The sequence below is a fragment of the Ylistrum balloti genome, unplaced genomic scaffold (assembly GCF_031769215.1).
Source record: "Ylistrum balloti isolate Yb309-2 unplaced genomic scaffold, AGI_CSIRO_Ybal_v1 Utg370052, whole genome shotgun sequence".
Lineage (NCBI taxonomy): Eukaryota > Metazoa > Mollusca > Bivalvia > Pectinida > Pectinidae > Ylistrum > Ylistrum balloti.
The window spans coordinates 739,344-758,672 of record NW_026782104.1 but is presented as its reverse complement, the minus strand read 5'-3'; the positions used below and the strand labels follow the sequence as shown (position 1 = coordinate 758,672).

Here is a 19,329-nt window from a genome sequence, read left to right as displayed (position 1 = left end):
CTGAGGAGTTCTGCATCAACACAGTTATCAGAATTATGTAAATACCATCAGGCTAACTGCCGCCAACTTATTAAGTTGTATATACTGTATACCAAATATTAAACACATGGAAGGGAAGAAAATACAACGTTCAGAGCGTGATTCAATTGTAAACTTGCATACATTTGTTTGTAGGGAATCATTCATTCAATTGTTGATGTATTTTTTGTATTAACATCCAAAAAGCTGCATGTTTCTAGATGACCTTCATCACAGATTTCTTTGTCACTGGGACATGAACGGATCACTTTGTAGTCAATATTGTCTTAACCAAGGTTTTTATGGGTATTGCCGTTAAAACTAACATTGCTTCCTTTATGAAAGCACTTGCTTTCAACATTTCAGTTGAAGACAATAGTCTGTTATCTTCACAAGAAATATTGAAAATTGACATCTCTACTTAATGCAATTAGTGTTTGCCACAGAAATAACACATCCACTTTTGTGGTGTGCGATTTAAGGAACATGCAGCTTTTCTCATTATTTCATAAACAATTCTAATAAAGATTTTGTATCTACAGTGTACTCTCAATATTTAATCAACAACATACATTATAATGGACCACCTTCCTTGTTTATTGTCAATCGGATAAGGTTTTATTTCCAATTTTAATTTTCTACCTAGATTTTCTACTATCTTTTACTCTGGTATAACGTTCTTCATCATAGTTGAAGTTCTATAATGATTTTAAGTCATTCCAGTTAAATGTCAAAGTTTTGGTGCTAAAACTATACTATTGAAATTTAGTCATTTTTTTTATTTCACAGACTAGACTCTTCACCAGTATTTTTGTGTCCTGTGACCACCTTACACTGTTGTCAATGTTGTGTGACAGTTTTCATTGCTAACAAGTATGACAATGAGAGAAACAAATAAACTATAAATGACATGTTCATTGTTTGGTATTTTAATTGCATTACTTAATTATGGAATAAGAAAATATCAAAATGTACACAAAATTATATTCCAATGACTCGAGATCAATGAAATGGAAGTAAAATACCAACAAGAGAAAGATTCTCGCCGAGATTTGAAAATTCAACTGGAACATTAAACATGGTATACTTCCATGTCACTCGAGGAAACATAATATCTGCCAAATGGTTGTTCTTAAACTTTAAGCCTAACAAAAAAAAAAAAAAAAAACAGCTGGAGTTATAACCTCCAATGACCCATTCATATACCAAGTTTCAATAACCCATTGTAAATACAAGCAAAGTCATGCCCTGGTCACAAAAATTTCAACAAAGGGCAAAGCCTCTGTCATTGAGGGGTTGAGGGACCTGAATTTGCTACACTGCACATTGCCTTATGTGATCAATGTATACACCAAACTTCATGATCCTTGATTAACTGTGGGCAAAGTTATGCTCCCAACACGAAAGACAAAGGGGCAATTATATGCTCCCCAGAAAATTTATTTTTTTTCATTATTAAAAGTAAAGTATCTTTTGCAGTCTCTCACATTTCCCTTTGGAAAGAGGGGGAACATTTACAATAAGAGTGGAAATAATTGAAGCTTGATTAGAATTACAGTAGGTGATGGAAGCTTGATGTGATATATATACTTACCTTGATGGACCATGCAGGGGACTGTTAACATGGCCACATTTTGATGCAGGTTTTGTAGAGCTTAATACTTCTCATGACAGAAAGGTCTAAAGCTGCTTTATCAAAATTGAAAAATTCATTACTCTAGGATCTTTCATATTTTTATTTATGACTCATAATTTTGTAATTCAAATTTTGTCAGAAGTATAAGTATAGAACAGCAGTTTCAAAGAATGTACATTTTGACATTGATTGCTCCGTGGGGCTCAACAGGTCAAATCAGCGAAAAATTTTCAATTTTAATCTTCAATGCCAGGAATGCTGAGGTCAAATGCTCTTCATTTCTTAATGAGACAAAATGTTGTCCGATGCATCCTCAGGTGACAGGAAATATTTTCTTAGAATCAGGAAGTATGAATAGTGGGATTTTTTTTTCTCACAAAATCCTTTCAGATAGGTTAGAGGTTTAGACAAAATTAAGTCTAATGGCTAATTTAATGGTGGACCCATATATGGATAAATGTATCTTCATCATCATGGAGTTTTAAAAAAAGGTTGTTTAAATTTTGTCTGATGCATCCTTTGGTGAAAAAAGAGTCAATTTCAAGTTGCTTATTTTCTTATTTATTTTTGCAAGTGTGTCGGGTACACAGGGTCTATCTAACTAAACAAATAAATGACCACCAAAACATCATGGATTGACTGAGCATTCTTGAGATCTGATTCTATCAAGAGCGAGTTACATAAAATAGTAAGATATCGTAAGCTGTAATGTACCAAAAAAACGCATCACTTAACTACATTATGAGGTGTCTTTAATGGTATATAAAAGGCACTTTTCTGTTCTCTGTTTAATGCTGTTCATAGTATCATAGTAATTGAATTTCCTTAGAAAGTCCACCTGTGTACAGAGGCAACTTTACCCTTGAGTTGTATCTATTGACAGGTTTGACTTAATAAAGTGGCACCAACATGCTGTAAGACTTTCTCCGAGATGTAAAAATATTAACTGCTTGATTGCTAAACCATTATTGGTGAAGATATATCAATTATCTAATGGTATAGCCTGCTTCAACAAGTTATGAACCAGTCGGATATTCCTTATCAGCATCCTCCACATTTTGCTGGTCATTTTCATTCAAGATCGGGGCATCAAGAAATTCAATAGATATTCCAGGGGCTTCTTGTTCAAATATCAAAATCTACAACAAAGAAAAGTAAATGGTATAAGATAAACATGATGGAAGGTGTTATTCTATCCATGCAAGCTGCGATTTACATACATGGTGATGAGAAAAACTACAGATGTACAATTGACATATGAAGGTAGCTTATTTTGTTTAAACAATGGAATATTATGAATTAAGACTTCTGAAAATGCGTCTTTATGTGATATAAAAGTGTCATGATTTAAACTTTCTGGAATGTTGATTAACAAGGAATTTATATATGACAAGGATCAGTGACTTTGCAAATGAGTATGAGTGATTTCCAAGGAAGAATACTATTTGGGGATTGGCAATTCTTGAGTACTATTTGAAAATATGTGATTTTCAAGGAAGAATATCATTTGAGGATAGCTTCATATTATAAAAGAATATTTTTTTTTATTATAGGTGATTTCCAATGAAGAATGGTATTTGAGGAAAAGTTGTTTTTAAAGAAGGCTTACATTTACAAATAAGTGACTTTTAAGAAAGGATTATTATATCTGAGTTAATTAAGATTCGTGATTCACCTGATTGTCTCCTTGTTTCAGTAGAGGTGCCGGCACATACAGGGTCTGTTGGGGTCCAACACACCAGAACCGACCGAGATTGAATCCATTCAGGAACACAATGCCTTTTCCCCATCCCTGGCAAAACAAGTCAACTCTGCGTTCAATGATATCGAGATTGGATGACAATTCATATTACACATTAAGTCAAACATGTTATAAATGATGCTAATTACATACAAGCATTGTTAATTTACCTTTGTGCAGAGGAAAGTGTCTTTTGGTGTGTCACTGATTGTCAGTGTGGCTTTGAACAATGCTGGTGAACTATACGACGACGGAAGGGTGGACACCCACTTGTCACACCGAGATACACTGAAGTAAAGAAAGGATTGGTTATACCATTATAAGTAGCTTAATATCAGTCATTATTACTCTTCCCATGATTACTGTCAAAAATAAGAGTTCTTCTGAAAAGGGATGACAAGACAGAATCATAGCAATACCAAGTTCAGCTTGTAACTGTGCATTTTCATACAGTTTGTTAAAACATCTCTTAGGAAAGAATTAACAATAGAAAACAGCTGCTATTAGAGGATGCAGACATCATATTTTTCATGGAAATTATTACCAATCCAGGAGTTTCTTATGCGAAATAAAAAAAAAAACAACTTTTGTGTGAGTGTTTAATTTTTTTAGCATTTCAGAGTTCAACTACTTACTTGTTTACAAAATCATTGTCAAATTCTAGAGGGACAATACTCCATGACTCTAGTTTCTTGCCATCTACGGAAACATCTCCGGACAAACCTGAAACACAATACATATATACAGTGTGAAAGATATCCCCAGATGAACCTGTCCCATATATGTGTGTGTGTGTGAGTGGGTGTGTGTGTATGTGTGTGATGGTGTGTGTGTGTGTGTGTGTGTGTGTGTGTGAGGGTGTGTGTGTGAGTGGGTGTGTGTGTATGTGTGTGTGAGAGACATAATACATACAACATGAAGAAAACATATCTGTGACACAACACAATTATATCTAAATCCAGCAGAGTAACACAATACATATATCTAAATCCACAGACAAATTTGTAACACATAATATTATACGTGAAGAAAACATATCTCTGACAAACTTGTAACACAATACATATATCTAAATCCACAGACAAACTTGTAACACAATACATATATCTAAATCCACAGACAAATATGTAACACAATATATACAAACATTGTGGCAAAACTTGTAACACAATATATACAAATGTCATGGTGAAACTTGTAACACAATACATACAAACGTCGTGGTGAAACTTGTAACACAATACATACAAACGTTGTGGTAAAACTTGTAACACAATACATACAAACGTCGTGGTAAAACTCGTAACACAATACATAAAACGTCGTGGTAAAACTTGTAACACAATACATACAAACGTCGTGGTAAAACTCGTAACACAATTTCTATCGTGCGTAAAAGATATCCCCTAATAAATCTGTAACAACAATAGACAGCGGAGACCATTATTGATCATGTGGAAACTGTAGCCTTCCTTTCCTGTATCCATGGTTACATAATTTATTGACAAATATCGAAAATCAAACTGATGTAACACATCATATTTTAATAAAGTTTGTATGTTTGTATAGACCCTTGAATAGTTTTGTCGATCACCAAACAGATAATACATCAAAATCATAAAATTCATCATCAAAGTCGTAAAATTGATGTATCATTTGAAAATAAATTTGAAAATGTAATTTCATGCAAATACTATAACTATCTATACTGATCCTTACCTTTTCTTTGTTCATTCAATAAATTTAGACCGAATTCAACATAATTGACACGTCCATGGTTCTCTACCAGTATCTCCAGCGTGTTGGTGTCCTTGGAAGATAGAACAGAAACCATAACAACGACAAGAACACACCAGTATGGGAGCAAAATCTGCTGTATTACTGGTTTCTACTCTCGGTAAAGCTAATATTGTGTATTTAAATTCATTTTTACTAATAATGAGAGACATTGTGTTAATTACTCAATGGCCTTGCTTTTCTGTTCAGATATAAAAAAAAAAAAAAAAATCCAACCAAATCTGATGTTGAAGTTTTGCTTTCGTTGACTTTTACATTTGGTGATATTTTGACACACAAGATGACTGTTTACATACCTGTGTGCAGACTATGTCTATTTCCAAACCAGGATTTCGCCAGTCAATCACATGAACAAAAGCTCCATTGATAAATATCTGAAGCAGATTGATTGACTATTTAGAATAATTTTGGTCATATGCTTGTTATCTATAAAGAATAAAAAAATTCTACACATGTGAGAAATTCCAAAAAAACCATAAATAGCATCTGTCATATTAACTGCAGCCAAATCAAGGTTAGTATGTTATGTTATGTTACTCCATTGATAAATATCTTAAACAGATTGATTGACTGTTTAGAATAATTTTGGTCATATGCTTGTTAGCTATAAAGAAGAAAAAGATTCTGCACATGTGAGAAATTCCAAAAAACCATAAATAGCATCTGTCATATTAAATGCAGACAAATCAAGGTTAATACATTATGTAACAAGCCGGCAACAATTTTAGTAATTTAATTGATCAAAGTAGACGTTTTAAAGTTAGATATCAGTAGGATTTGTATGATATGTATCTGTTATCTACAAACCTGTGCCCTATCCTGTGGAAGTGATGAAAACTGCAGACATTTCCCAGCTGGCATAGTGGTACGATACAGCGTATAACCGTAGTTCTGACCGTAATCACCGTGGATCTTTAAGAGCTCCATAGGTATCGGCGAGGAACACCTCACCTCATTCTGTATACCATCAGGACAAAGGACAGATATGTAATGAGTCTTGTTGTTATGTACCGAGAAAATGTTTGTTCAACTCTTTAACAAATCGTCAATATTGCCAAACCAAACCAGGCATATGAATTACTTCCATTATTATCATAAGATTAGGGCAAGATATAACTAAATATAAATATATGTTCTTATATAGATATCAGCATTTGCTCTTCTTTTAAATCTAGGCCATATTTCAATTACATCGTTCAAAGCAAATAATTAAAACTAGAAAGTGCATACCTTTGTAAAACTTAGCATGTCACTGAAACTCATTGCATGTGATCAATAATTTTGTATATAACTTTATTTTAAAAAAAATATCCACTGAAATACTGTGAATATAATTAAATCAAATATATTGAAATAAATATAATTGTATTTACTCTCACTAAATGAAAATAGAAGTCCTGTTTGTAAAGATGTTATATCTTGTATAATTGGGTAACTTCCTTTCCCTCTTCCTCCTAGCTGGGTACTAGTACATGTAGTTTAGGTTCTACCCATTTACATCAACTTACCATAGCTAGCTTTTGGTGTGTTTGATGGAAGGTCTGGTAACTTTGTGACACCTGTGTGAAGAAAGAAAGTAAAGTTGAAATATTTGAAATTCATTATTATGCCTGATGGTTCCGTTATTGTTAACCATTTTTTTCATTTGAGAAATTAATCAGAAAGATAGAAATTTGCAGATCTCATTCTTCTCATTCTTCTTGCACTTTTCAGTCGTCCCCATGTAAATCTTTCCTTTGTTCATAATTTGCCCTAGTTTTCCAAGTGGTATCAAATTCAAATTTTCATTTTATTTTTCAAAGATAAATGAAATATGATTCGAGCAGTAAGATATTGAACATAGAAAATAACATTGGACAATTAAACAGTGACACATTTGTTGATATTTTAACATACATACACATGTACATATATGCATTCTGTGTTAATATTTATATTTACCCAATGGTTTCAGGACCTTTTCGAAGATTATTTCTCTGGCTCTCAGAAACTTTGGTGTGATGTCTCCTGCTTCACTCAGAGGAGCGTCATAATCTACAGTGATAATCAACATCTTTCAGTTGGTGTATAGAACAAATACAGGATCTTTATGTCAATAGAACCTTACTCAATCTATAACATTTTTAATTGTTATCATAACATGAGAGTTATCAATATGCATTATGTTGATAACAGCTATCTCAAACAAAATACTTATAGTTTTTCTTTCATAGCACATCACAATTATGTAACAGAGAGGAGATATATTTGTCTATTGAATCTGAGTAATTTTTAGATACATCACATGTGTTATAATCTCAATACATACTTATTTTATGTAACAAAATGCATTAGTCATAATCACAGACATTTAAAGTGTTACTGACAAAAAAGGCCAGAGGATGATTTATCATATACTCATGTTTCTCACTTCAACTTTAACTTCTGTATCTCACTGACTCCATGTTGAATTACATCCTGCATGCAAAACGATGTTGTTACAGAGGAAAACATTTGAAAGCATCTTTTCTTGGCATATTCCATCAGTGTGTATTATCAGATTATTAATGGTTTACCATAGCTAGTGATGTCTGGTTTGTAAGTCGAATTAGCGAAGAAGTTTGCCCCAGCCATAAATCCGAAGTTTGTTCCACCATGAAACATGTACATGTTGAAGGAACCACCAGCATCTAATATTCCTGTCAGGCAGTTCTCGAACACTTCAGGGACAGAAATAAATGTATGATGTGTACAAGCAAAGGTAAGTAAAGCTTACACCTCAGAGTCAGATATCATTAGAATTTTTAAGTGAGCCTCTGATGAGCTAACATGAACAATTTTCAATGAGTTTCAAAGATCACCTATGGAACAGGAAATTTTTTTACAGGATTTCTATCACATGATCATGTAACTATTGCAGAGAACATTCTTTTGAATGTCCCACATCAATCACCTTGGCTCTATATCTGTCATCTTCTCTGTGACAGTATGTTAGATAAGTGTGCATGTTATATAACAGGGCTCTTGATCTGCCAGATTTGGGCCGATATTCGGCCCTATTCCCAATGCAAAATAGTATCTTTTTTCCCAATTTAGACCCAAAGTTTTCCCAATTCTAAGGAAAATGCCACTATTTTTCCCAATTCTAAGGGCCCCAGGTCCCAGTCCCAAAAAGGGGTGTGAGAGCCCTGTATAATATGGGTTCATACGCCAAATAGTACACTGGTATATCCTAGTGGAAGTTATGTTGTAATATATTGTAATAAATCATCCACTGATGTAACATTTGTATATGTCTCCTGATGTAAGAGGAGTAATTGTGAATTTTATTGTCCTTATTTGTCTCCCTTGTTGAACTCTTTTGTAAAGAAAAAGGAATAATGAGTTTTGGAAAGCTGATTATTGCAAAGAAAAATGTAAATTTATGAAAAAGAACTACAAATTCACAACAATGTGATCAATAAAACACCTTACTTTTGAGTAAAATCCTCAAACACTGCTGTTACAGACACAAGTCAAATATTTTTGATACATATACTGATATATGTTACCAGATGCTTAACTCTAAATGTTTCACAAAATTAACCATGTACAAAAAAATAAATTGAAAATTAACTAAATAAAAGTTGGAGCAACGAAACACATTATCTTCGAGCACTGTTCCGTTATACAAAGAGGACAACCTTAATATTAGTATGGTGATTACTACTGTCTATTTCAGTGTCAGTTTATGAAGGCTTCATCACTTACATGGCATGGCCAATCCTTTGTGACCTTGTCCCCAGTGGTCAAACCAGCCTGGCCAAAACTCCATTACCATAAGTGGGAAATCTGGACTCCACTCGCGGATCATATCAAAAAGTTTTTGACCGTCGCCCATTTCTGGAAAATTTGCTGTCGGCAGTGCATCTAGAAAAAGACCAACATATCCTATTTCTGTGTTTCCACGAATATGAATGTTTTAAAAATTTCTTATGGTTAATTAATATTATATTTCAAGGTCAAATATGGAATATTGACGAGTCAATATCAGAAAACAACCAGGGGAGTTATTAATTTCCACTGATTACTCGAATGTTAATGAAGGCATTCCGATTTGGACAGCAGCATTTTTCATCTGTAAATTCTTCTTTTTTTCCCCTCATATTATCGCAAAATTTCAACTCAGCGGCCACTCCATCCCTGCTCCCGAAATTGAACATATCACTAATCATTCATAAACAAAAAATGATGCAGAAAAAATTATTTACACAATGGATACTAAAATGATGTTCCTATGTCTTCAGTTTCTTACGTTGATAAAATGCTGCTCTTTTTAGCCCAAATATATTTTCTGAAGTGAGTAACAGTTCTTGAATTCCATTCTTCTCCAGCAACTGCAACAATGATGATTTAAAAAAATTGCTTTTGCTTCTAAAAATCATTACATGTAGATTGAGGTACAATTCCTTATTTGGCTCTACTGAAACAAATTATATATTTTGCTACTGAAATGTGTTATTTACCGAAGTTTGTGTCTATTGAACAATCATTGAATAGCAAATTCATTCTCTTACTTTTTCTTTACCTACATAATGTACAACGTATAAAAATATCATATCATTATTCCTATTTTTGTCTTTAAGGAAGGAATCCATTTGTGAATTTACATCAATTTCATTGATAATTTTCTTGATCTCAATGCGTTTGAAAACTTTATTGCAAGTTGTATATAAATGCTTAATAAATAAATACTATACATTGAAATTAGTTGGATATGTAATGTAAACAGCAAGCAAATAGATTCAAGAGATTCTCCATACATGTGAAAATGTGTATCACCACTTACCTCTTTGACGAAGGACAAATGTTCTACCTCGTCACTATAAGAACCAAATTCGTTTTCTACCTGGACAGCTATAATAGGCCCTCCTTTGGAATACTGGAATTAAAATGGTGATTTCAATAATAAAATCATTCTCTACTGATCAACTCTGCTTTCCAACGATTGTTTAATTGGTCATTCATCATATATCAAATTAATCAATAGTGTGTGTTACGTTTTCCTTAGCTCACCTGTTGCGAAGGATTGGTGAACTTACACCATGCTTCCATTTCAATCCATCATCTGTAGTTTGTTCACTCCCCTTCCCCTTACAAGTTGTTGCTTGTCATAACATCTGAGCAAATTTTTGACTAAATTGGTCCGAAGCATATTTGGGTGAAATGAACTCAATTTCATAAACAATTGGTCTGACTAATTTCTTGCAAAAATATAAATATGCATCCTTGAATGGAGGGAAACCAATATATAACCTGCAGATCTGGGCTCATGGGGGATGAGGGGCGGGGCCCAAATGGGGAAATAGAGGTAAATGTTTAAATCAATCCTTAATCTCTTTGGATGACGGAATTTTGATCAAAGATGGGTTGAAGGTTTAAAATTCCTCATCTCTGGAGAAAAACAGTATAAATAAATATGTGCAACAACTGATTAAACTGGTAATGCTTCCTGGTTGAATATTACATTTCAGTACAAATATTTCTAAAGAGTGTGAGTTTGATTATCGGTGTAAGGTTCTCACTTGGTAACCATATATACAGTTTAATAACATTTTGAAGGGCAACGGTAAAGATTTCTGAGTCAATCAAAGTCAATTCTAATTGGAAATCGGTAGCATTATGAATAATGATATTGAATCAAGATAAAAAATCGTAATCATAACACAGCCAATTTTAATTGTTGAAATGTACCTTATACCAACAATATACTTATGTGTGTATACGAACCTGTAAATATATGTTGAAACCTTTACCTGTAAATCTGTCACTAAAGGTAAGAGTTTGGTGAAAAATCTATCAACAGCATCTTGATACGGTTGGTAGTTACTTCGTACTTTCATTTTCTCGTCTGTCAGCAGCCAGCTGCAGTTAACAAACAAGACAGAATCACTGCCAATGTATCACCACAAATATGGACGTTATTTTGTAAAGATAAGTTTGATATGAAAGGTGATGTAGTTTAAAGATAACTCTTGTTCAATCCTATTGATAAAGAATGAAGTATATCTCCGATGAGTAATTTTGACAGACAAAAAGGTTTGGCTATCTTACGTTTGGTTTTCAAAACGATATTTTCAAATTGTAGTGAATTGCAATCAATGTTTCAATTAATTAGAAATCCTATAATTAATAATGTTTAAAGCAATGTTTTACTTATCGATAATAACATAATCATATTCATTTATTTTAATTTAATGTCACTTTGGAATAAAGATCTAAAAGTAGATATTAATTTTAGAAAATAAAAGATGAAAGTGCATATACCACAACTTTAGTAACTATTCTAATCAGTTTCAGATGAGAAATGAAATTTCTGCCAATGAAAAAAGTATTTACAGAATTTTGAATATCTAAATGTGTTTACTCTCAGTTATCAGTAAGTTAAATTTTCTGTTGATATGATCTTGATTTCTCGTACTCAATGATTGTAAAAAAAGACACAAAGGTGGAATAGCACCATTGAATACAGATTTGCAATTAGATACAGTACAGCCAAATAATGGACTGTATCACAAATCCGTTTCGTCCTTCTTGGACTCGTCAGTAAAGCTAAGGGCCTAAATTTTGAAACCTAAGAGGCGAGAAAATGTTGAAATCTCGATGAGAAGGAGCACAAGCCCTAAAAGTTGATAAATTTTGTAATTTTATATATATGTGTCTTATCATTTCAAAAGAACATCAAGTACATGTGTAAATTTTGGACGTGTCACTAAATGAAAGTTTGACTTGCGGAAGAAAAGATGCATAGTCATAAACAGGATTCACCAGGAGGCATGGTATAATTACGAGTGGTTAGTGGAAATTTTAAAATATGAATCAAACAATTGGAAACATTTTTTATTATGTCATACATGTTGATTTGTCGAGACATGTCAGATTGCTACATTTTGGGTGTTTATTTTGCATTAAACACTTTTTTACTTTCGGTGGCAGCAATTGATTTTTTTCACTAATCATTGATAACTGTAACTTTTGAGCGACTGAAGTCTGATTTCTAAGATATATTTTTTTCTTATTCATTTTCTTTGGAAACATAATATACAATACATACATATGATTATAAATGATTGTTGCCAATAAAGTGATAGGTATATTAACACTTAGGTCAATTAGGAGAAAATTTCTCAACCACGCAACCTATACATACAGCCAACAAAACAATAACAGAAAAAGGGCAAAAATGAAAAAGCCTGTCGATAGTCGTTACATGCAACTTTACGTGAAATATATACAATTTTAATATACTTATAACTTAACAGGGGTAGTGAAAGATACTGGTGCAAAAAACAACAAATAAACAACAGACATATATTTCTAATTTGGCACTGACAAAGAATAACAAACCTTGGCAGTCCACCGAAGTCCCACTCTGCACATATGTATGGACCGGGGCGGAATATCACATATAAACCAACTTTCTTGGCTACCTGCACAAATTTTCTAGAAATAGAAACAATGGCCATGGTGTTATTACATTGTATACAGTAAATGATATCGGTTTAGATATTTCTCTAGTAGAAGCTTATACAGCAACAAAATAAAAAGCAAAATCATCAGCATCAGGTTTCAAAAATAGTGACGCAAAGATGACGTAATTTTGTCAAAATCATGAAATGAATTTACTGTCTTCATTGCTATTTTCAAGGTACATATTTTCGAATCTAATTTTATCTTCAGAATGGCATAAAAAAAAAACTTAAATAAACAACTGTCTTTTCATTATGTTTTGTAATTACTAGGAATATATATGTACATAATTTCCATGTTATTTTTATCAAATACTTTAATAGCCCTTTACTTAATGACAGGACATTTTCAGGTGCAGCTCAAACTTACTGTACATTTGTAGATTATGCTTGTCAATGCTATTACAAAAACGAAAATCAACTAGAGTCAGATGTTTACATGTGATGGATAAATATTCTGTATATTTATTGAGCTTGAGCAGCATAACCATCCCAATCTGGTTTAGTAATGTATTTGCACATTAATTCACCGTGAAATTGTATGTGACATGTTGTAATTGGAAAAGAGAGAGAATAAGTATCCTTAAAAGGTGATGTTTGTAAATATGAGTAACAACTGTTTTCTTGTTTTCTTTGTAGTAACGTGTACACACCTGACATCTAGGATACCATCGAAGTTAAACTGGCCCGGGTATTCTTCATGTTTATTCCACGCCACGTAGCTGCAACAGTATAAGACACATTAATTTAGTGTATTATAGAATATACCTTATATCGTCAAATGGAGGTCCATTCATTACCTTTGAGAAACTACAAGTATTCTCAAATGCAGGAATCGTGTCGCCTTGTTCTGAATTTATGAGTTTATGCCATAAAAATTGTACATTTCATGAGGAAACACAGAAGTAGCAAAGTACCAGCTTTAACTTTGAAAGATATCCTACCACATTCGGTAACAATACTCTTCCACTGTGATAACGAGACGTGCTTAAGGATATATAAACTGTATTGCTGATGACAACAAATTATCGGCAGATTAACAGAGAACTGACAGCTGTGACAGAAAACCCGGACATGAAAGGATCCAGGAAGTAAAGAGTAAACAAAGTAACCCAGAACGATTTCCCAACTACAGGAGAAAAATGTCAAATCATTTAAGGTCCAGCTAACCTCTAAGTGTTTTATGAATAAGGACAAAAGCAGCATACTATAAATAAGCTGTTTCTTTAATTCAGTCAGCACCAAGGAGGTTTTTATATCATTACCTAATCAAGGGCCAAGGACATGATCATTACCTCATCAAGGGTTGAGGACTTTACATCATTACCTCATCAAGGACCAAGGACTTCATATGATAACCTCATCAGGGGACAAGGACTTTATCTCATTACCTCATCAGGGCCAAGGACATCATATCATTACCTCATCAGGGGCCAAGGACTTTATCTCATTACCTCATCAGGGGCCAAGGACTTTATCATTATCTCCTCATCAGGAGCCAAGGACTTTATCATTACCGCCTCATTCGGGGCCGAGGACTTTATATCATTACCTCCTCATCAGGGGTCAAGGACTTTATCATTACCTCCTCGTCATGGGCTGAGGACTTTATCATTACCTCTTCATCAGGGGCCGAGGCCTTTATCATTACCTCCTCATCAGAGGCCACAGACTTTATCATTACCTCATCATTAGAGGTTTTGGACTTAATCATTACCTCCTCATCAGGGGTCAAGGACTTAATCATTACCTCCTCATCAGAGGCCGAGGACTTTATCATTACCTCCTCATTCGGGGCCGAGGATTTTATCATTACCTCCTCATCAGAAGCCGAGGACTTTATCATTACCTCCTCATCAGAGGCTGTGTCCTTGTTTCCAAAAAGGGCATTAACGACATCTTCAAAATATATCCCCTAATCACATTGATGCCAATCTTTATCATTACCATGACCATGTATCCTAGAGGCCGTAACACTCATTTATGATATATGTTACTTTTATGGAAGACTGAAGAATCATTGTGATTCTCCAGAAGTACCAGCATTATCAAAGTAGGTTTCCATTCAGAGAAGTGTGAAGATATACAGGTCCTCATCAGCTGGCCACAGGACACATTATCATTACCTCATCATTAGAGGTTTTGGACTTAATCATTACCTCATCATCAGGGGCCGAGGACTTTATCATTACCTCCTCATCAGAGGCTGTGTCCTTGTTTCCCAAAAGGGCATTAACGACATCTTCAAAATATATCAGTATTCTAATCACATTGATGCCAATCTCTAGTCACTTGACCATGACCATGTATAACCTTTAACAGCAACACTCATTTATGATATATGTTACTTTTATGGAAGACTGAAGAATCATTGTGATTCTCCAGAAGTACCAGCATTATCAAAGTAGGTTTCCATTCAGAGAAGTGTGAAGATATACAGGTCTCTAAAAGCTGCAATACATGGACACATGGTGTCCAGACATTTCTTCTAGGGAGTGACTGTTTCCGATGGAAAGAAATGGGGCCGAACAGCTCTAAAGAGTAACTGTTACAAAAAGCAAGATGTGGGGCACGACAATTCTGGGGAGTGACTGTTCCTGAAGAAAGAAGTGGGACCATACAGATCTAGGAAGTTACTGTTACCTCGGGCAAGATGTGGGGCTGGACATTTCTAAGGAGTGACTGTTACAAAGGACAAGAAGTGGGGCATGACAATTCTAGGGAGTGACTGTTTCCGATGGAAAGAAGTGGGCCAAACAGCTCTAAGGAGTAACTGTTACAAAGGACAAGATGTGGGGCATGACAATTCTAGGGAGTGACTGTTTCCGATGGAAAGAAGTGGACCAAACAGCTCTAAGGAGTAACTGTTACAAAGGACAAGAAGTGGGGCATGACAATTCTAGGGAGTGACTGTTCCCGAGGGAAAGATGTGGACCAAACAGATCTTGGAAGTAACTGTTACCTTGGGCAAGATGTGGGGCATGACAGTTCTAGGGAGTGACTGTTTCCGATGGAGAAAAGTGGGGCCAAACAGTTCTAAGGAGTTAACTGTTACAAAGAGCAAGATGTGGGGCATGACAATTCTAAGGAGTGACTTGTTCCCAAGGGAAAGAAGTTGGGCCAATTAGTTCTAAGGAGTAACTGTTACAAAGGACAAGATGTGGGGCATGACAATTCTAGGGAGTGACTGTTTCCGATGGAAAGAAGTGGGCCAAACAGTTCTAAGGAGTAACTGTTACAAAGGACAAGAAGTGGGGCATGACAATTCTAGGGAGTGACTGTTTCTGATGGAAAGAAGTGGGACTATACAGCTCTAAGGAGTAACTGTTACAAAGACAAGAAGTGTGGCATGACAATTCTAGGGAGTAACTGTTACCTCGGGCAAGATGTGACGCATGACAGTTCTAGGGAGTGACTGTTTCCCATGGAAAGAAGTGGGCCAAACATTTCTAAGGAGTAACTGTTACAAAGGACAAGAATTGGGGCTGAACAGATCTAGGAAGGTACTGTTACCTAGGTCAAAAGCATTTGAAACACGCATCTGACATAAATTTGAGTATCGGACAGAAAACAAATGAAATCAGCCAGATGGATAAGAAGACTACAAGCAGATCAGTCTCGTTCGTGACAAGGAATATATTCTAAAGAAAGTGTGACGGTTATGGTCAATGTTCATTTTACGTTCGAAGTCATGTTTCACAGAAAGCAAATCTATGACAAGGTAATCATACTGTTTTTGAACTATACTATCAAAGAAATAAATACAGATATATACTTCTTTCAAACAAACTGAAATAAATTCCTTAGCTCAATCACCAAGACAGTCTCCATCCAGGAGTTCCCAGTCTAGTAGCATGCAGAAACTTTATTTATTTGACAACAATTATGAAGCAAGTTTTTTCCAACTTATGTTAATCATGCTTGTTGGCCCGGATGGAGCTGTGCGAGGGATCTTATTGTGGGAGGAAACCGGGGTACCCACGGAAAACCCATGTGGTCAGGCAGGTGACCCATGCCTTTTCACATCCATTCCGAGAATCAAACCCTGGATGGCTTGTCAATAGAGGTCAGTGATGAAGGTACTGATGGGAATGTCACAAAGTCTTTGCTATTGGGGAAAAAAATCCCATGGGGTATTCGTTATCGTACGATATTGCCTTGAAAAATGTTATCTGTGGTGGCTATTTCAGAAAAGCAAATTATGCCTTTTCCTCCAAAATAACAATGTGTTTTGTTTGTTCATGTGTATATATACTAAACAAAAAAAGAAAGGTAACACTACTTTATTCTGTGATTAGTTAATTAACCCCTTCATAAATCCTTACCAATCATGTACGAATAACGTAATTGATCAATTCTGACAAAACTGCAGCCATGGTTCATTATAAAACTTTGCGTTCAGTTGATTTTATTCGACTGTAAAGGACGTTGGGGTCAATTTCAAAGGTAACACCATTAGTAACGTGTATGGCCACCGTTTGCGAAGTAAACAGCATTGCAGCGTCGTTGCATTGAACTCATACACCGGCGGATAATTCGAGGAGAGATGTTGTTCCATTCAGCAATCAAGGCTTGGGCCAGCTCCTGCAAGTTTGACGGCTGATTTTGACGTTCTCTCAAGCGTCGCCCAAGAACCTCCCAGACATGCTCAATCGGTGACAAATCAGGTGATTTAGATGGCCAATCTAACACCTATACGTTATCCTGCTGCAAGAAAGTTCTGCTGACGCGACTGGTGTGCGCTGGTGTGTTATCCTGTTGAAAAATGGCGCCAACGCCATGGCGTCTTAAGAATGGCAGAACCACTGGTCTTAAAATTTCGTCCCGATATCGAATGCCGGTTAAATTGCCATTTAACACAACAAGCCTGGTACGAGTCCCCCCACAAATACCACCCCAAACCATTACACTTCCACCGCCAAAGCGGTCCCGTTCTGCGACGCAGCAGTTCACAAAACACTCCCCACGTCGCCACCGCACTCTGCGCCTTCCGTCACCGTGTTGCAGACAAAACCTGGACTCATCTGAAAACAGAAAGTTGTTCCATTGTCGTAAGGCCCAGCCATGGTGACACGGGTCCAGTTACGCCGATTATTTTTACGGTGACGTCGCAACAAATTGGGTCCAGTGTAGGGACACCGTGCTTTCAATTGGTAGGCCCTCAACCTGTTGCGGACTGTTTGGGGAGACACACGACACCCAAACAATGTCCTTGTAGTCTCTACTGCGGCTACAAATCGATTGCGCAAGTGTATCAATCATATACGACGGTCATCCCTGGCGGCCGTTTTACGGGGTCAGCCGCTTCGGGAACAATCGGATGTTGACCCAGTTTGGTTTAAACGACTTACCAACTGGCAAATTGTCTTAACACTGCAACCAAAATGCTGTGCAACTCGACAGCGAGACTCCCCAGCCTGGATCATGCCTACAGCCCTTTCTCTCTGTACTTGTGACAGCCGGGGCATAATGATAAAGTTGATAGATAGCAAGATTCGGTGATTTCTAAGTCCTAAGGATCTAAGGAACAGTTGTCATTTTGAATGTTTATGAAATTCAAGCGAAGATACAAGTTAGCCACAGAAAACCTCGTGCAGCTCTTTCGCTAATACAGACTTTAACGCTTGAATGATTTTGGTAACCCCCTTGGATTTTGTAATGTAAAACATTACCATTTTCTAATATTGCACAAACGTCATTTTGTTTTCACTCATTTACTGGTATTCGCCAAGGAAACATGTTAACCTTTCTTTTTTGTTTGGGTATATATATGTATGTATTTAGTTTCATACATCACACTTGTGCTTGTACTAATAAAGAAAAGGGAAACCCCCTCCAACCGTGTCGCTAGTAGAACGTCACAACGTACTTACGTTTCCACAGTGTTCAGGCCACAAGCTTTCATTTTGAGGAGGCGGTCCTCCCAGTACTCAGGAACCACCCGAAAGTAGTGCATGGTACCGCTGAGGATCCGAAGAGGTTTCTGGTCAAGTATAAAATCTCCATTCTTAAACGTCAAACTACCAGGACTTCTGTACGTTACTTCCGCCATGCTTCTGTAGAAGTAGTTGGAACTTTGCTGATCAGCAGGCAAAGCGTAGACACCTGCTATACATGTAATCTGGACATTAGGTATGGTAGCCGAGGGACCTACATACCCAAGGATCACAGGTGCTCGGTAAACAAAGCGCGTGTCCTGTATTGATAAGAAGTAAGATGGTGCATTGTTAAACTACGATTTAAAGTGATGAAGCACCCATATATATATACTTGAATACGCCTCATAATACACGTGAAGTATTGAAACTCACACACTCGCTTTCTTGCCTTCCGAGTAGTGTGAACAATATGAATAAAAATCGGAGGAGTGGTAGAAGAACTCATTGCATTCCTATACCTTAACTAAATAAATTCATTTCTAAAAAAAATCCACGGCTGACGGACTATAAAATTTGATTCTGTCTCGATCGCCATCTTATGATATTTGTTCTCTTTTGGTTCAGTTTTAACAATTTTTCATAGTGAATTACGTGTAAATGAATATCTTCTTTGAACATGTGATCCGAATAAAGTAGGAGTATTTCATTCATACTGGATATTTAATAATGATAATTAGGATTAGTTAATTTAGAAACTATCACATTCCATTA

The 19,329-nt window shown here is 35.6% G+C and overlaps 1 protein-coding gene across 1 annotated transcript; it reads right to left on the bottom strand.

Annotated features, from left to right (window-relative positions):
- Positions 1 to 2,250: 2,250 nt before the first annotated feature.
- Positions 2,251 to 18,808, bottom strand: LOC132549264 (beta-galactosidase-1-like protein 2). The gene is made up of 18 exons (XM_060213182.1): positions 18,553 to 18,808; positions 13,333 to 13,401; positions 12,558 to 12,653; positions 10,967 to 11,075; positions 10,000 to 10,092; positions 9,466 to 9,547; positions 8,922 to 9,080; positions 7,748 to 7,891; positions 7,134 to 7,226; positions 6,701 to 6,751; positions 6,566 to 6,570; positions 6,000 to 6,149; positions 5,489 to 5,566; positions 5,115 to 5,205; positions 4,031 to 4,118; positions 3,566 to 3,683; positions 3,330 to 3,446; positions 2,251 to 2,793 (listed from the first exon to the last, which is right to left on the bottom strand). The coding sequence occupies exons 1-18, from the start codon at positions 18,729 to 18,731 to the stop codon at positions 2,671 to 2,673; spliced, it is 1,845 nt and encodes a 614-aa protein (XP_060069165.1). The 5' UTR covers positions 18,732 to 18,808; the 3' UTR covers positions 2,251 to 2,670.
- Positions 18,809 to 19,329: the final 521 nt, after the last annotated feature.

Excerpts from the sequence above, each read along its gene's own strand:
- LOC132549264 (XM_060213182.1), bottom strand. The coding sequence starts at position 18,731 with ATGGCGGAAGTAACGTACAGAAGTCCTGGTAGTTTGACGTTTAAGAAT. Across the intron at positions 5,206-5,488 it reads TAGACATAGTCTGCACACAG|GACACCAACACGCTGGAGAT; the intron begins GTATGTAAACAG and ends CTATCTTCCAAG. Across the intron at positions 4,119-5,114 it reads ATTGAATGAACAAAGAAAAG|GTTTGTCCGGAGATGTTTCC; the intron begins GTAAGGATCAGT and ends ATTGTGTTTCAG.